Source organism: Maniola jurtina, chromosome 21, assembly GCF_905333055.1.
Source record: "Maniola jurtina chromosome 21, ilManJurt1.1, whole genome shotgun sequence".
Lineage (NCBI taxonomy): Eukaryota > Metazoa > Arthropoda > Insecta > Lepidoptera > Nymphalidae > Maniola > Maniola jurtina.
The window spans coordinates 11,166,939-11,185,019 of NC_060049.1; the positions used below are offsets into that span (position 1 = coordinate 11,166,939).

At 38.9% G+C, this 18,081-nt stretch overlaps 1 protein-coding gene across 4 annotated transcripts in view; it reads left to right on the top strand.

The window, feature by feature from the left end:
- The window catches only part of LOC123876295, a 57,037-nt gene that overhangs the window by 20,702 nt on the left and 18,254 nt on the right, over nt 1-18,081 (top strand). For all 4 annotated transcript variants that reach the window (XM_045922504.1, XM_045922505.1, XM_045922507.1 and 1 more), the window contains exons 3-4: nt 9,447-9,563; nt 16,488-16,612. In XM_045922504.1, coding sequence (XP_045778460.1) covers nt 9,447-9,563; nt 16,488-16,612 — 242 coding nt within the window. The remainder of the gene's footprint in view (nt 1-9,446; nt 9,564-16,487; nt 16,613-18,081) is intronic.

The window sequence follows — 18,081 nt, forward strand, 5'->3', positions numbered from 1 at the left end:
CTTCAATCGTGCCGCAATAGAGCAACGGATCGAAGTTATTTTTGTCAGGGAAACTATAACTTACCTTGAGAGTGATATTTTTTATCCCGGAAAATTTAAGTTTTCTCATGGGATTTTTTGATTATCTAAAATCTAAATCATTTAGATACTAGTAGTAATATAAGTTCTGCTATAAGATATTATAATAGGTCAAGTAGGTAGCCGTTTTGTTTTCTTTTTAACCCCCGACCCAAAAAGAGGGGTGTTATAAGTTTGACGTGTGTATCTGTGTATCTGTCTGTGGCATCGTAGCTCCTAACGAATGAACCGATTTTAATTTAGTTTTTTTTTTTGTTTGAAAGGTGGCTTGATCGAGAGTGTTCTTAGCTATAATCCAAGAAAATCGGTTCAGCCGTTTGAAAGTTATCAGCTCTTTTCTAGTTACTGTAACCTTCACTTGTCGGGGGTGTTATACATTTTTAATTCACACTTGTTGTGTAATGATTTTAGTAGAAATTTCGAAAATAATTACATTTCTTGGATGGAGATTGATGTGGCACGGACCAAGCTAAAAAATTATACAAATGTAAGAAACAAAATTCAACGCTGATTGTATTTTTTTTAAATTTCGTATAGTAACACCCATCTATCACTAAAGTATATTGTAATAACAGTTAGAAGACTGATCTTGAACACTTCTATCCAATAATTCCAAGAAAAAAAACACCGTTCACGTGAGATCAAACATATTGAACTAAATCGTCTGTTATATTTCGAGTTACCGCTAAGTCTGCGGGGATTAAAAAAAACCCGGTCAAGTAAGAGTCAGACTGTGAGGGGTTCCGTACCATCGCACAAGGAATTATACTTTATAATTTTTTGTAATGTAACCATAAACCGGTTTGAAATTTTACCCTTTGATTGTGCTATAAAGACATTGCCACCTGCCTTTCATGTTTCTAGGTCATCGGGTTCTTCCCGTACCTACTATAGGTTTTGACGGATCTTGATAGACACGACAGATAGACAGCCAATGAAGTGGAAGTGGTGGTAAGGGTTCCTCTTTTTAACCGATTTTAAAAAAGGAGAAGGTTCTTAATAAATCGGAATCTTGTTTTTTAGGGTTCCGTAGCCAAATGGCAAAACACGGAACCCTTATGGATCGTCATGTCTGTCTGTCTGTCCGTCCGTATGTCACAGCCACTTTTTTCCGAAACTATAAGAACTACATCTACATCTACTCACCAAGTTTCTGTTGAAACTAGTAGGTAGATGTATTCTGTGAACCGCATTAAGATTTTTCACACAAAAATAGAAAAAAAAACAATAAATTTTGGGGGTTCCCCATACTTAGAACTGAAACTCAATTTTTTTTTCTCATCAAACCCATACGTGTGGGTACCCTACCTATCTATGGATAGGTCCTCAAAAATGATATTGGGGTTTCTTAGCGCGAGAGACAAAAATTCCCCCCCCCCCCCCCCCTAATTTATAAAATAAGAGAATGATCAATCTAAAAAAGTAGTTTTTTTTAAATAAAACTTGATTTAAAAAAAAACACTATTATTAAAACACCGATCAAAGTTACAACAAACTACAAGAACTTTTATAATATGATGTTACTTGCTGCTATGGAACCCTTCATGGGCGAGTCCGACTCGCACTTGGCCGGTTTTTTAATGTATGTTCCCCGATTACTCAAAGACGCCTGGACCGAATTTGAAATACTTTTTGGTGTTTGTGGTTTTAGAAGTCAGTTTTTTTTTTGAAATTTTTTTTATTCGCTAGAGAAATTTTTATACGGAACACTAAAAATTACCTCTATTTGTGTTTACATAGAGCCAGACTTCGAACAAACATTATCAGTGTTGGAATGCTATCTCGTCTGAAGTCTCGCTCTCGCATCATCGAATAATAAATCATTTGTGATGTGATCACTGAAATGGGCAAAGTACGCTGGACGAGGTGTGCCATATAAAATGACAATTAGGTGTATGCCACTGAGAGTACCGGGAATCAAAATTGACACTACGGTTGAGTTCTATAGAGCGCACTTTGACTTTGCTTAGACTAAGTTTCAGTTTTTTCAGTTAAAACGAGACAGATTTATGCCAGCGGTATAGCGCTGTCTCGTTTTAACAGTGTCTTAAGTCTGAGCAAAGTCAAAGTGCGCTCTATAGATCTCATCCTACGTGTCAAATAGTCATCGTGTTAACACTATGTCGACAGATGTCTCATTACTAACATTTAGTTCCGAGTACGCTCACATGATACTCACTGCTGCTATCAGCACCAAAATGGGAAAAATCAAGTTTTTTCAAAAACAGATCGGCAATCGCAGATCCAGCGTACCTACTTGTATTAGTAAAGGTCAGTGCTTGAAATCGTACGTGATCATATCTTGTGATTGGGAGGTTTAATGTGTTGGCACTAAGTATAACACGTGTCAATCATGGTTAACAATATGGCGTCTTCGGCGTGGGTATAAGCAAATCTGTTGGGAATCAGGTTTTTATATAATTCGGGTGTTTACCTATGTATAGTTTATTTATTTCCTTAGCTAGACTAGACGATGCCTTTCGTTTCGGTTTTTAAAAAATCCCGTGGAAATTCTTTGATTTTTAGGGTCTGTACTTCAAATTATCCTTTTAGGATCACTTTGTTGTATGTCTGTCTTTCTGTCTGTCCGCCTGTCGTGTCTGTCAATGGGCTTTACTTAATATACATTCTAAAATAGATTTTTATTTGTTTTTAATTTATAGTGCAAAATGTCGGAAAAAATACCCGAATACGGAACCCTCGGTACGCGAGTATGACTCGCACGTGGCCGATTTTTTGAACTATTTGACCTATATTGCGTTAAGTACCAATGTTGTGTTGGATATGGATGTTATTCATAATCTCTGAGAGATCAGCTTACGTTGCAACGTGAAAGTGTATCGGAATTCGCGCAAATCCGTACGGCCTAAATATAGCGCATTCCATCGCACCATTATCTCGCGTGACAAACGACACACTTGGTGAAACTTCAGTTTATTGTTATTTTTTTGAAACGGCATCTTATTTTATTCATATTTGTCCCCGAGTTCCCGTTTAGGCTGAATTCTTTTTATTGTTATTTTTTTGAAACGGCATCTTATTTTATTCATATTTCTCCCCGAGTTCCCGTTTAGGCTGAATTCTTAAGAGCTAAGCGTACTAAGCTTACTCTTCCTTCTTTATTTTTAACCCCCGACCCCAAAAGAGGGGTGTTATAAGTTTGACATGTGTATCTGTGTATCTGTCTGTGGCATCGTAGCTCCTAAACTAATGAACCGATGTTTTTTTTATTGAAAGGTTGCTTGATCGAGAGTGTTCTTAGCTATAATCCAAGAAAATCGGTTCAGCCGTTTGAAAGTTATCAGCTCTTTTCTAGTTACTGTAACCTTCACTTGTCGGGGTGTTATAAATTTTTAATTTACACTAATTGTTACACTTATTGATCTATTCACGCTATGTAAGGGCTAACCAGTAAGAGAAGCGAAACTTGGATGGGAGACTGGCAGGTAATGGAATCATGTGTAAGTCTCTATCTATCGATTCTACCAGCGACAAGACAAAATCTCGAAATCTCATGCGACTTTGTTCTGCCTGTTCTATGGTTCTACGTGTTCGTAGAGGCCTCTACGAACTTATTATTTAACTTTTATTTATTTATAAATAATATGATATTTACACAGTTTACAATAATTTAGATGTATCTAATCATAAACTCGAGTTTTTCCATATACCAGTGCCGTCGACATAAGGATAAAACATTATGGGTTAAAAGTCTCATGAGTCTTAAAGTTTCTTTAAATATATTTATAAGTTATGATTAGGTAGATACCGGTAGGTATTTTTACTAACCCCCGACCCAAAAAGAGGGGTGTTATAAGTTTGACGTGTGTATGTGTGTATCTATGTATCTGTGTATCTGTCTGTGGCATCGTAGCTCCTAAACTAATGAATCGATTTTAATTTAGTTTTTTTTGTTTGAAAGGTGGGTTGATCGAGAGCGTTCTTAGCTATTATCCAAGAAAATCGGTTCAGCCGTTTGAAAGTAATCAACTCTTTTCTAGTAACCTTCACTTGTCGGGAATGTTATAAAATAATTTACACTTGTAGAGACTGATTAGTTTGCGTCGCCCACGGCCGCGCCGCTGCCAGCGCGATCACTGCACGAGATATCTTGATGTAGCTGTCAAGTCGGTACAACAAGAATAATGATTGTATCTAGGCTAGGTTGGACTTCGTCTGCGATGGCGTTTGCTGGCGCGCGTGCTGTGCTTGTTTGGAGTGTTTTTTTTGTTAAGAGTGGCTGGTTTTTGTGTTAGTTGGTGTTTTTGGGTGGTGGAACTGACTGGGAAGCGCTCTAAAGGGGCGCCGCGCGTATGTCGGCGGGCGCCGGCGCAGACGGAGTCCATACTTGTATAAATTCAATAACTTGAAAATATCACAAACTTGACATTGGCTAATCAGAGTAAAGCCAGATTAAAGAAAAAAAAAATAGGCTAGGTACTTAGTTCCATAGGTGATGCGTGGAGCACTGAGGCGGTTTTAGGCAGAGATCAATAGAACGTACTTTGACTTTGCTCAGACTTAATACTCTGTTAAAACGAGACAACGTCATATCGCCGACATAAATTCATCCAATTTTAACAGAGGGGTCTCTCCGTCACTCGTTCCATACAAACGTAGTTCCAATTTCATTTGAATAGTAAGCAACCAAAGTCCATGAAATTTTGCAGACATATTCGAGAAACTAATATCTATGTCTGTGGTTTTCCAGATTTCTGTTAAAATATTCGGTTTCAAAGTTACGCGGTCTTAAAAATTTACATACAAATCTTTGAGCCCCCGTAATTTTAAAACTACATATTTTTAGAAAAATCTAAAACACCACAGACACAGATATTAGTTTCTAGAATATGTCTGCAAAATTTCATGGACTTTGGTTGCTTAATATTCAAATGAAATTGGAACTACGATTGTATGAAGCGAGTGACGGAGAGAGCCCTGTTAACTCAAAACCTAACCCAAAGTCAAAGTACACTCTATAGATCTGCCTTAGTCGTCCGTGACTCCCCGGGTGCGGTGGTATCCATGAAGATTTCCCCACGAAAAAAAAACACTTATTTAGTCGAGGCTATTATACAACAGATGAATTCCTTAGTGGCAAAGTTGCGTGGAATGAATGAATGAATGTATGAATATACTTTTTAACCCCCGACCCAAAAAGAGGGGTGTTATAAGTTTGACGTGTGTATCTGTGTGTCTGTGTATCTGTCTGTGGCATCGTAGCGCCTATACGAATGAAACGATTTTAATTTAGTTTTTTTGTTTGAAAGGTGGCTTGATCGAGAGTGTTCTTAGCTATAATCCAAGAAAATCGATTCAGCCGTTTGAAAGTTATCAGCTCTTTTCTAGTTACTGTAACCTTCACTTGTCGGGGGTGTTATAATTTTTTAATTTACACGTGTATTGTACAATGAATACATACAGGACAAGTGTAAATTAAAAATTTATAACACCCCCGACGATCCAAAGTATCTGAGTTTTCAAAACATCATTTTCAATAAATAATTATGTATTTAGGCAACGTCCATCTTGACAGCTTGACATTTGTCTATTGACATAATATTATGAACCTAACGGTTATCTAACCTTCTTTTCTACAAGAAAACTAGAAAAGAGCTGATAACTCTTAAACGGCTGAACTAATTTTTTTAGATTGTAGCTAAGAACACTCTCGATCAAGCCACCTTTCAAACAAAAAAAACTAAATTAAAAAGGGTTCATTCGTTTAGGCGCTACGATGCCACAGACAGATACACAGATACACAGATACACAGATACACAGATACACAGAAACACAGATACACAGATACACAGATACACAGATACACAGATACACAGACACACAGATACACAGATACACACGTCAAACTTATAACACCCCTCTTTTTGGGTCGGGGGTTAAAAACACATACAATCAACGGAAGCAACCGGCTGAACTTTCAGTTGCCCACCAAAAGGTGTAGTTTATTGTTACATTCTGTCTTTTGAAAAGAGCAACTGCTGAGTTTCTTAAAAGCTTTTCTCTGCTGTGCTACACCCAGCCTATGTATACCATCTGATGCTGTGTGGATCGACTACAGTGTAATGTGCGATATTACTTCTATATCCAGCGGGTTGCAATCACGTCGGGGTTTATTGTCTGATAATAATAACGCTTCGACTCAGTCAGCGGGCGATGAAGAGAGCTACGCTCTGACTGTAATTAAATCGGAAATGAGGAACGTAATTAAACGCCGAATATTTTAAAGCGTATAAAAATTTGATAGCATAACATTAAAAGTGTTAAAATTTCATCAGGTGGGAGTCGCGTCCGGAGCGAGGCAATGGTACTCGTATCACGGGATCTAATTAATGTTATTTGCGCACTTCAAAGCGATATGCGCGGTATGTGGTGTTTTGTATTTTGTAACATTTAAATTTACTTGTGGGCTAAAAATACATTGTATAAAAATATACCTAAGCATATAATCTCACTACAGTATCTTTGGTTCTGAGACTTGGTTCCTTTCTATGGTTCTCTTAATTAGAACTCAGGTGCCTGAATAAGAAGCGGTTCTCTACTCGTTTGATGCCGCCTGACCATTTCATTCCATTCCATTCCATCAGCCTGTATGCGTCCACTGCTGGGCCCAAGAGCACACCCACCACCAAACACTGTTCTTCACCTTCCTCATCCACCCGCTCCCCGCCACTTTCTTCAGGTCATTGGCCTAGCGGGCTAGAGATAGTCCCACACTGCGCTTACCGGTACGCAGTCTTCACAAACAAACTTTCACCTTTATAATATTAGTGTGATAATATTTTGTTTCACAAATACAAATGCATAGAGACAATGACCTTTTAATCCAACTTGCCAAAAAATAAACAGCGTCGCAAAAATCCATCAAAACAAGTTGCGAATTGCGAGCACTTCGGGTTACCGATCGTTTTACACCTCCGCGTGTTTACCGTGGAGCGGTTTAATGCTTTTCTATTTCGATTGATTTTCAAAGTTTTTGGATACACGCATGTATCTGGCACAAATTGTAGTAAGCGCTACCACACCCCCTTTTTAGGGTTCCCTACCTCGAAAGGAAAAACGGAACCCTTATAGGATCACTTTGCTGTCTGTCTGTCCGTGTGCGCGTCTGTCCGTCTGTAGTGTCTGTCAAGAAAACCTATAGGGTAGGTATCTAAAAATTAAATTGTGTTCTTGAACAAATAATTAGTATTTTCAATTTTCAAAGGTAACTAACTATACTAAGTGTGGTATTGGTGGTAGTGGCTGTGGTAAAATGTCTGTGAGTCTGTGTATCTGTGTATCTGTCTGTGGCATCGTAACGCCTAAACGAATGAACCGATTTTAATTTAGTTTTTTTTTGTTTGAAAGGTGGCTTGATCGAGAGTGTTCTTAGCTATAGTCCAAAAAAATTGGTTCAGCCGTTTAAAAGTTATCAGCTTTTTTCTAGTTACTGTATTGTCGAGGGTGTTGTAAATTTTTAATTTACACTTGTCTCTATAACGAAGACCTAAAGGTCTTAAGTAGACTAAGAAAAGGATTTAAGAAATTCCACCGTAACTACGCCAGGGTAGTTCAACTAATCTCAGTCGTACCTCATCATCATCAACCCATCGCCGGCTCACTACTGAGCACGGGTCTCCTCTCAGAATGAGCAGGGTTTGACTAATACTCCACCATGCCAAGTGCGGATCGGCAGACTTCAGACACCTTTGAAAACATTACGTATCTCATACCTGCCTAACTGAAAATATGTTTATTTTCGCGAGGAATTTAGATTGGAATCGCTTTCTGTCACCACGGCGCGGCGGCGCCACGGCCGGCGACGGGATGTGGCGCATAATATTATGATTGTCACCTGAAACAGATACTCTGCACGCTCGACATCCTACTCCTAAATGCAAAAGTGTTTGTTTGTTGATTTGTCCTTTAATCACGTCGCAACGAAGCTACGGAATGACGTGATTTGTGGCATCGATATAAGTAGGTCGACTTGGAGAGTGACATAGTCCACTTTTTATTCCGGGGAAATGAACAATACCTGCTGGATAGCATGCGTTGTCCTCATTGTCCTTCAATCGCACAGTAACCGATAAACGGATCCTTATGATTGGATATTACAGTTAAAAACCTGGACAATGTCAAAGACTACCTGTTATCTATTGTTTACTCTCATAAAATTATATCATCTCAACCAATTGCCTACTGCAACCACTATCTATTGATCATCGGGTCTCGTCTCATAATCAGAAGGATTTGGGATGTAGTCCATCACGCTGGTCAAGTACGGATTGGCAGTCTTCGCACACTGTTGCATACAATATACAGAACTCTCAGGCATGCAGGTTTCTTCACGATGTTTTCTTGTACCTTAGCGAGTGATATGTAGAGGGGTCTCTCCGTCACTCGCTCCATACAAACGTAGTTTCAATTTAATTTGAATATTATGCAACTAAAGTCCATGAAATTTTGCAGACATATTCTAGAAACTAATATCTATGCCTGTGGTTTTCCAGATTTCTGTTAAAATATTCGGTTTCAAAGTTACGCGGTCCTAAAAATTCACATACAAATCTTTGAGCCCCTGTAATTTTAAAACTTCATAATTTTAGAAAAATCTAAAACTACACAGGCTCAGATATTAGTTTCTAGAATATGTCTGCAAAATTTCATGGACTTTGGTTTCTTAATATTCAAATGAAATGGGAACTACGATTGTATGGAGTAAGTGACGGAGAGAGCCCTGTTAAAACGCATATAACTCTAAAAAGCTAGCAGGTATGATTGAACTCAGAAATCCTTTAAATAGGAGATCAACGTCTTGCCCACTAGGCTATCACAGTGATGCAAAGTTCGTAGAGGCATAAAAGCACTACTTGCCCAAAAAGAAATAGCTCAATGGTCATTCTTCATTATGAATGAACCACCAGTAAATAGACGACGATTGCTTAAGTACTCTGACTTCCAACCCAATGCACGCCACTGACTATTTAAAGTATGGATGACTAAGAGATGCCCGCGACTTCGTCCGCGTGGATTCAGGTTTTAAAGATCCCGTGGGAACTGTTTGATTTTCCGGGATAAAAAGTTGCCTATGTCAGTTACAGGGACGCAAGCTACCTTGGTACCTAATTTCATACAAATCGGTTAAGCGGATGGGTCTTTAGGATTCTCGAGGGAACTCTTTGATTTTCCGGGATAAAAAGTAGCCTATTTCCGTCCCCGGGATATAAGCTAACCCTGTATCGAATTTCGTTAGAATCGGTTAAACTGTTGGGCCGTGAAAAGGTAGCAGACAGACAGACAGACACACTTTCGCATTTATAATATTAGTATGGATGCATTTTAATAGGTTTCTTCTATTGTACAGACAACACCACAGCAGTAGCTACCAAGCCAAAGAGACGGGCGTACCTACTAAAGAGGAAGGCGCTGACTACGGGCTTCTTTGACCAGAGCCGGACCAAAGATGCTGACAAGGATAAAGGCAAGTTGGCACACTTCAAAAGCTTTTTTAACCCCCGACCAAAAAGAGGGGTGTTATAAGTTTGACATGTGTATCTGTGTATCTGTCTGTGGCATCGCAGCTCCTAAAGTAATGAACCGATTTTAATTTAGTTTTTTTTGTTTGAAAGGTGGCTTGATCGGGAGTGTTCTTAGTTATAATCCAAGAAAATCGGTAACAGCCGTTTGAAAGTTATCAGCTCTTTTCTAGTTACTGTAACCTTCACTTTTCGGGATGTTATAAATTTTTAATTTACACTTGAATTAAGTAGTTTCACTTGTTCATTTGTTGTCATTCTGTCGAAATTGGTACCTAATTGATGGGTATAGCTAATGGATCGGCTACTTCCGATCCTCGGAATAAATTGTTAGGCAGACTCTGGTACTATCGAGAGTTTCTGATGATGGAGGTGGAAAGAGGATATCGGGACAAACAGATGAACAGACACAAGCTAGAGATGGAGCATCATCATCATTATCAACCGATAGACGTCCACTGCTGGACATAGGTCTCTTAGGCCTCCACACGCCACGGTCTTGTGCCATCCGAATCCACGGCTCCCTGCGACTCTTTGAATGTCGTCTGTCCTCTTACTGGAGGGTCTTCCAACACTGTACTTTCCGTTGCAATTCCAGCTTTTTGGGACCATAAAGTTTATCAGTTTTTTTTTAACTATGTGCCCTGCCCATTGCCTCTTCAGCTTTGCAACCCGTTGAGCTGTGTTGGTTACTCTGGTTCTCCTACGATTTCTGATTTGATCACGTAGGGAAACTTCAAGCATAACTCTCTCCATTGCCCGCTGAAGCTTTCTTATGAGGCTCATAGTTAGCGGCCATATCTCGCATGCATGATACGAGTATGTCATCACCGGCAACACCGACTGTTCGAAGACTTTGGTTTGAAGTTGGAGTATAGAGTTATCAAATCACGACGTTTAGCCATAACAGCTTTATCCAAACTCTTCTGTTACGTTTTTAACCTAAAAATTGGTTGTCTGTAAAGTCGGTTTACTGACGATAGTTGAACGTGACGACAAAGGCCGATTGTGCTTCTTTGTCGCTCGTTCCGCGCTCTCGCTTGCACTTGAAGCCTTACATGGAACGCCTCAGAGCGAGGTAACGCCGCATGAGTCATGTTTTTTCGTGCGTGCAACTGGCTCTATCGAATTATAAGACGTTGTCACGTCAAAAACTCACACTCAAGGCTCAGTCTCAGTGCTCCAATAAACCAGTGTAACGAATCCCAGAGAATCGTGTCCGCGATCGCGTGTTATTCTTGCATGGAAACAAAACACATCCAGCGGACAATAAAGCTTACACAAGACAGAGCGAGCTAATGAATACATCAGCGTGATTTACAACTTATAAAACATTTTTATTATGCTTTTGCGCGCTGAGATAGTCCGTTCGCGGTATTTTTTCGGATAACGTATAATAGATTCGCGTCGATGTAAATCATTAGCTCTCTAGTACTTTGTCCTAGCATCTTTTTATTTTTCTTATGCCTGACACTGGTTTCCGTATTTACTATTTACATTTGCGCGCGAATACCCTTCTCGGTTGGTCATTTCCTGTCTTTCAAAAACCTAGTAGACAATCAATTTAAAGATAAATTTCACATTTGCTTCGAAAAACCACACTAAATACAAATGCCTACCATTAAAAGTCTACCGCCCTCTTTTGTTGGACAAAAGAAATTTTTATGTCGCACCTACGGTGGCATCCACCTAGGAAAATATATCTACACCCTTAGAGAGCTATTCTAATTCGTCATGAAAATGCTGATATACCTATAGCGTCCACAACATCGGCACGAAATTATGAAACTGAGAACGATAACAATAGAGCGGAGACGGTCAAAATGATACAGGGCAATCTGTACATGGACCTGTACATCCCCAAAGAAGAAAAAGGTGGAACGCGCTTGCCTAGAAGACACCTATTCACCCTAGACTTGAAGATACTTATATAGAAAATGGAGGGAAAAACTGCAGCTTTCGATCCTCAACCGCGTCGCGTTGTGAGCAAAACCCCTGTGAAAAAGGATCACTGATGGGTTCGAAACTAGTCGGCCTTACTTCGACTAGCCACCTGAGTCCAGCTGGTATTAGCTTTATTTATACCGGTATTAGAAACAAGGAAGCAAATCGCTTCGTACGTCCTTGGAATTTCGACTACGTCTCAATGCTTATACCTTTTTGATAAAAAAATCGATGTGCTAGACCATTTTCCGCGTGACGGCGTGATATATTGGCGCGATGAGAGACAATCCTCAAGAGCCGGCTCTAAATATAACGTTTGTGTACGCCATGGCGCCTACACTCACTACAGCTTCCACGCCTCTGGAATTCCCGTGTATTTACTCAGTGCTCGGTTTTTGTCCACTTGTTGCCGGGTTGGGACATTGACTACAGAACTCAGGGTTTTTTTGCATTGAGAGATCTGCCAGCTGCCAACAAATTGGTTGGTAACACATTCCAACTTCTTTACCCTTCCTTTTATGTGGTTCGGCTTTCACTAGATGACCCACCCTGGCTTTTCTCGATCGGATTTCTGAAAATCCTCTCATAGGGTACGATTTCACTGAACCGGAGTGGAGACGTATTCAATAGACCAATCAGTTTGTTGATAGATAACAAGATCATTTTATTTTATATCATACTATATAAATTTTATAGAATACATATCTTTATACATATTGCGAAAGGATCTGGAAACATAACATTCTCGCTGCACAAATTATTAAAAAACCTTGATTCGATTTAAAGTTTAAACTGATAAACCTGACACAAGTATACCTATTTAACGTGCGATTTTAGTAACATCTTTTTAAACTTCGCATAAAGTTTTTGTTCTAAGACCTACAAAATAGGTATACAATATACATACATACTCATGTACAATGTTACCTAGGCAAGAAGTCTGTCCAAGGAGGCTCCGTCTCGAAGCCCGACTAAGGTCAATCGAGGGACCGTCATTGGACGGACTATAATATTATTTTTCTCATATACCATGTTCTATTCTTTAATTTTATTCTATTCCAAGAGATTCTAAGTGATTTTTATGCAAGAAAAACCGTCCAAGGCTGCCATGTTTTACTTTTTGAATTTATTTACATCCGCAATTGAAAACTACCGCCATTATTTTGATCTTTGGTAGTACACGTACTATATATCTCAAACTTTATAAAAAGAAAACCGGTCAAGTGCGAGTCGGACTCGCACACAAAGGGTTCAGTAACACTTTTATGTAGACACTGCAAGTGTAAGTTTAATGAGATTTTTAATTTTTTCTTGAAAATATTTTAATATTTTTTTGTGATGTACCATAAATTTTTTGGCTGGCTTTTGAATTTTTCTCTTTACTTATGCTATAAGACCAACCTACCTGCCAATTTCATGATTCTAGGTCAACGGGAAGTACTCTATAGGTTTTCTTGACAGACACGACAGACGGACAGATGGACAGACACGTCAGACAGACAGACAGATAACAAAATGATCCTATAGGGGTCCATTTTAACTTTTGAGGTACGGAACCCTAAAAAACAAATAAAATATAATTAGTGTTTGGAATTGACCCAAAAACCAGATTTATTTCTACCTGATATTTAGATACAGGGAAGTCAGGTATTAGAGCGTAAATTAATGCAATGTGAATAATTTTTCTTGGCTCGAAAACCAATTGACTCATATATTTCTTTTAGCAGTTGAGCTTATTGGATTATTCAGGTTTACAATACTGTTAGAAATTCTGATTCTGATGGCAACTAAATTTTAAAGTATACGCACATTTCTCTTACCAAAATAATATGTAATACTAGCTGATGCCCGCAGCTTCGCCCGCGTGGATTGGTCAGATCCCCTGCAGCATCAGGATTGAGGAGTTGGACTCCAAATTTTTTATGAAACAATGTCCAAAACAAAATGTTCCTCTATCGATTAAAAAAGAAATCACGCATTTGCGTGATTTCCTTTTTAATCGATAGAGGGAGATCGGTTCAGAAATCTCGGTGATTTCGGTGTACATAGGTAGAAAAACACAACTCCCTTTTTGAAAGTCGGTTAAAAAAGTAGCCTATGTTACTCCCTGGTCAATTCTCTACTTGTCTGTGAAAATCCCGTCAAAATCGGTTCAGCCGTTCCCAAGATTAGCCTTTTCAAACAGACAGACAGACAGACAGACAGATAGACAGACAGACAGACAAAAATTTTAAAAACGTGTGATTCAGTTATGGTATCGTTCAAATAACCATATGACCTTAATATGCGGTAGTTATTTCGAAATTACAGACAGACACTTCAATTTTATTTATTAGTATAGAAGAAAAGGACCGACATACCTACTTAATTTAAAACCGCGTAAAAAGCCGGATTTTCAATTTTTTTTTTTTAATTATATAGACTAGGCCTATTATGTATTAACTTGATTTACAGTATACTTTTAACATAGCTTTTTTAACTGCTAACATAATTCGTTTTATAAATAAATGCTATAAAAGTTTTAGTGTTTTTAAATTGCAGTAGCTACACTCATTTTGTCCCGTCTGCATTTCTTTTAGCTGTAGACACAGGTAAAAACTAAAAAAAACTAAAGGAAACCTAAAAGAGCGAGGCCTGACTCGCACTTGACCGGTTTTTAGGGTTCCGTACCTCAAAAGGAAAAACGGAACCCTTATAGGATCACTTCGTTGTCTGTCTGTGTGTCTGTCTGTCCGTCCGTCCGGCCGTCGTGTCTGTCACGAAACCTATAGGGTACTTCCCGTTGACCTAGAATCATGAAATTTGGTAGGTAGGTAGGTCTTATAGCACAACTACAGGAATAAATCTGAAAACCTTGAATTTGTGGTTACATCGTTTAAAAAAAATTAAAATGTGTTTCAATTTAAAAAATAAGACATTTATACCAAGGGGGTATCATATGAAAGGACTTTACCTGTACAGTGTACATCATAAAACAAATTTTTATGTAGTTTTTGATTTATCGTGCAAAATGTTGGAAAAAATACCCGAGTACGGAACCCTCAGTGCGCGAGTCTGACTCGCGCTTGGCCGGTTTTTTATTTTTGACTCTACTTTAATAAAATACACAGTGGTTGTAAATACACATTGAAAAACAGAAGTCAATTTTCAGCACTATCGCCGTAGTGTAGTTAGTCAAAGTTGTGTTTACATGAATTTGGCGGCAACGCCAGAGCTCTAAATCGCACGTTGATTGATTCTCCGAAGATAACATTCCCGAGAATCCATTATAAAATAGCTTTTCAGTGATTTCACCGTATTTTGTCAAACGCTAGTAGTTAGTACCTAGGTACTAGGGAGGTATAAACCTATCGTAATAGTTTATCGCGATATTTTATGAAACAAAAAAAAATACAGGGTTTTATCTATTATGTACCTATTTTTATGTCTGGAAAGAATCTGCAAGAATTTGCCTATTAGGACAAAGGACATTTGCGCTTAGGCGTTATTTCGTCTTGTTATTAAAATGACTAAGATTTATTTTGTATTTTTCCATTTTTATTTTTCCTTATCCAAAATATTTGGGTCACGCATCGCACATGTCAAATGAGTCAATTGTATTTATTTGGGTTACGATTTGGTTTAGTGGTGAGTTGGCGCCATCTTCTCACATTCGCGTTTTAAAACTCCTCATTGAATACCCTGAAAGTTATTAAGAAGTAATTAGTGGTTTCAATGAGTACTATAATTGCGCTTTTGTGTCCACGTTTTTAGGTCACGCGTGGGGTGGGTTAGGTATTTGAAACGTTCAAGAAAATAATCACTACCTACCCATAATAGCACTTAAACTTATGTATATGCAAAAGTGTGTTTGACTGTTGGTATGTCCTTCACTCACGCCGCGTCGGAGCAACGGATCGACGTGATTTTTTGCATGAATAATCGGTGTAGTTAAAGACTTGGAAATTGTTCTTGGTACTTTTATACCAGACGAGACCAGGGATAATTTAGAAAATATAAATTCCCAAAGTGCCTCCACCGGGTATTGAACCCGGGACCTCACACTTATAAGATCCCAGCGCTCACCATTGCTCCAGGGTGGTCGTCAAAAAGTTTTTACGCTTTGTAGTAGGTAGGTAGGTAGGTACTCTATAGGTTTTCTTGACAGACACGACAGACGGACAGATGGACAGACAGACAGACAGACAACAAAGTGATCCTATAAGGCTTCCGTTTTTACTTTTGAGGTACAGAACCCTAAAATAGTTATTAAAAAATGCAATGATTTACCGTGACTTACAGACAGACACTCGAGAGCTATTTCCACGTCCCGATAGCGGTGTAAAGGCCGTGCTATTCTGGGCGGGCTATTCGCGGCGTGTTGACCTGCTATGGGGAAATGGCACTACCTACATTTCTCTCCTATGGTATTTACTTCTATACTCCTCTCTCCTATGGTATCTACTTTTATACTAATATTATAAAGAGGTAAAGTTTGTAAGTTTGTTAATAGGAAGTAATCTGTGGAACTGCTGAACCGATTTTGTAAATTCTTTCACCAGTAGAAAGCTATAAAATTCCTGAGTAACATAGACTGTATTTTATTTTCAAAATAATTCAAAATTAAAAAAAACCCCCGACACAAAAACCTCTATAAGAAAACAAGTTAGCCGCCAAAGTAATTATTATATCACTTGCTTTAACGGTGAAGGAAATCAATCTGAGGAAACCTAGATGCCTGAGAGTTCTCCATAATGTTCTCAAAGGTACTCTATATGCTAGTTCGTACATGGCCAGCGTGGTTGTTCTTCTCATTCCAAGAGGATACTCGTATCGTTGTATGGCAACCTCGCGCCGGAAAACGCTGCGTTGGCAGACCCCTTGCTAGACGGACGGGCGACATCTATTCCACCTTATTAATCAATTTAATGTTTTTTCTTGTGCAGAACCCACCGGCAACGTGTTTGGGGTCCCGCTGTCTCAGTGCGTGGAGACGGAGAGGGCGCTGCGCAGGCACGGGGGCTCCCGGGCTTCGTTGGCGTCCCTTAGTGCAATTGAAAAGGCTGATGATGTGGGTATACCGCTTTTTCATCAATCCTATACTTTGCTCTTGAAATAACAGTAGGTACGGTTAGCCTCAGAATTGGAGTAGCAATTTCGCAAAACTGTTGTATCAAAAACCTGTCGCACTTTTGACCTTTTTTCATAAACATGTCACACACACCTAATGCATGTGCATTATCGTGCTACGCGAATGGTGCAAAACTACTTACGGCCTTTGACTATATCTAAGTAACAATGGTAATGGCACGTAATGGGTCCTTTCATTGTACTTGTGGTGCGACGTCGCATCGTAAAATTCTTCGACGACGCATAACGCATCGTAGGAATTCACATGGGACGATATTGAGGCCCGACATCGTTCTAGTACTGTAGAAGGGCCCTATGGAAATTGACAGGTCACTCCTATATTTTGCTTTTAAAATAATAGTAGGTACACTTATAAAACAAAGATTATGGAAAGGCTCTAAACTAAATCGGCAGGTCTGATATGGTGGTATTTTGAACCCCCGACCCAAAAAGAGGGGTGTTATTTAAAAATATTGTTTGGGGGGAAAGGATAGCATAGGCCTGTCATTTTCGTGTTTCTATCAATTGTTTACTATATCAGAAATATACATCCTATTTATATAATAGCACTAAAGAATATATGAGAAATCTTGATAGCTTCGATATTACACTAACAGGTAGTCATAAATTATCGTAGCGTCATAATACCTAGTCTGGTAAGCGGCCAGTGTAACTTGAGCCCTAAGGCTATGTTCACACTGAGCTCACAGTTATGGTGCAGCGTCTGTGAGCCGCAAATCAGCGTCTAGTCGACGCAGTTCCTATTTGAGTGAGCGGCTAGTAAAGAAGAGTTTATGTGCAGCGAGCTTCATACAACGAAGTTTTGATCTCATTGAAATAAAATCTAATCAAACATAATTAAATTGTGTATGTAAGTTGATATCTGTATCTATGGTTTTCTAGATTTCTGTGCCTAAGCTCAAATTTTACGACACGTTTAGAGACTAAGTAAATACTGCCTGTGGTTTGCTAGATTTCCGTAAAAATGTATACTTTCCACATTCCACATTCAAAATTTATGTAAATATTTCAGCCCGCGTAACTTTGAATATACCATCGACAAGGGTCGTGGAAACTTGGAAACATTTTAAGCAATTATTTAGTATCACTTCATGGGATACCTGGATTTAATTTTGAACAAAACCCACTGATTTGAGGGATGTCTGGGTTTCGTTGTGAACAAAGCCTACAGATTTGAGGGAGGTCTGCGTTTCGTTGTGAACAAAGCCTACAGATTCGAGAGATGTCTGGGTTTCGTTGTAAACAAAGCCTACAGATTTGAGGGATGTCTGCGTTTCGTTGTGAACAAAGCCTACAGATTCGAGAGATGCCTGGGTTTCGTTGTGAACAAAGCCTACAGATGTGAGGGATGTCTGCGTTTCGTTGTGAACAAAGCCTACAGATTCGAGA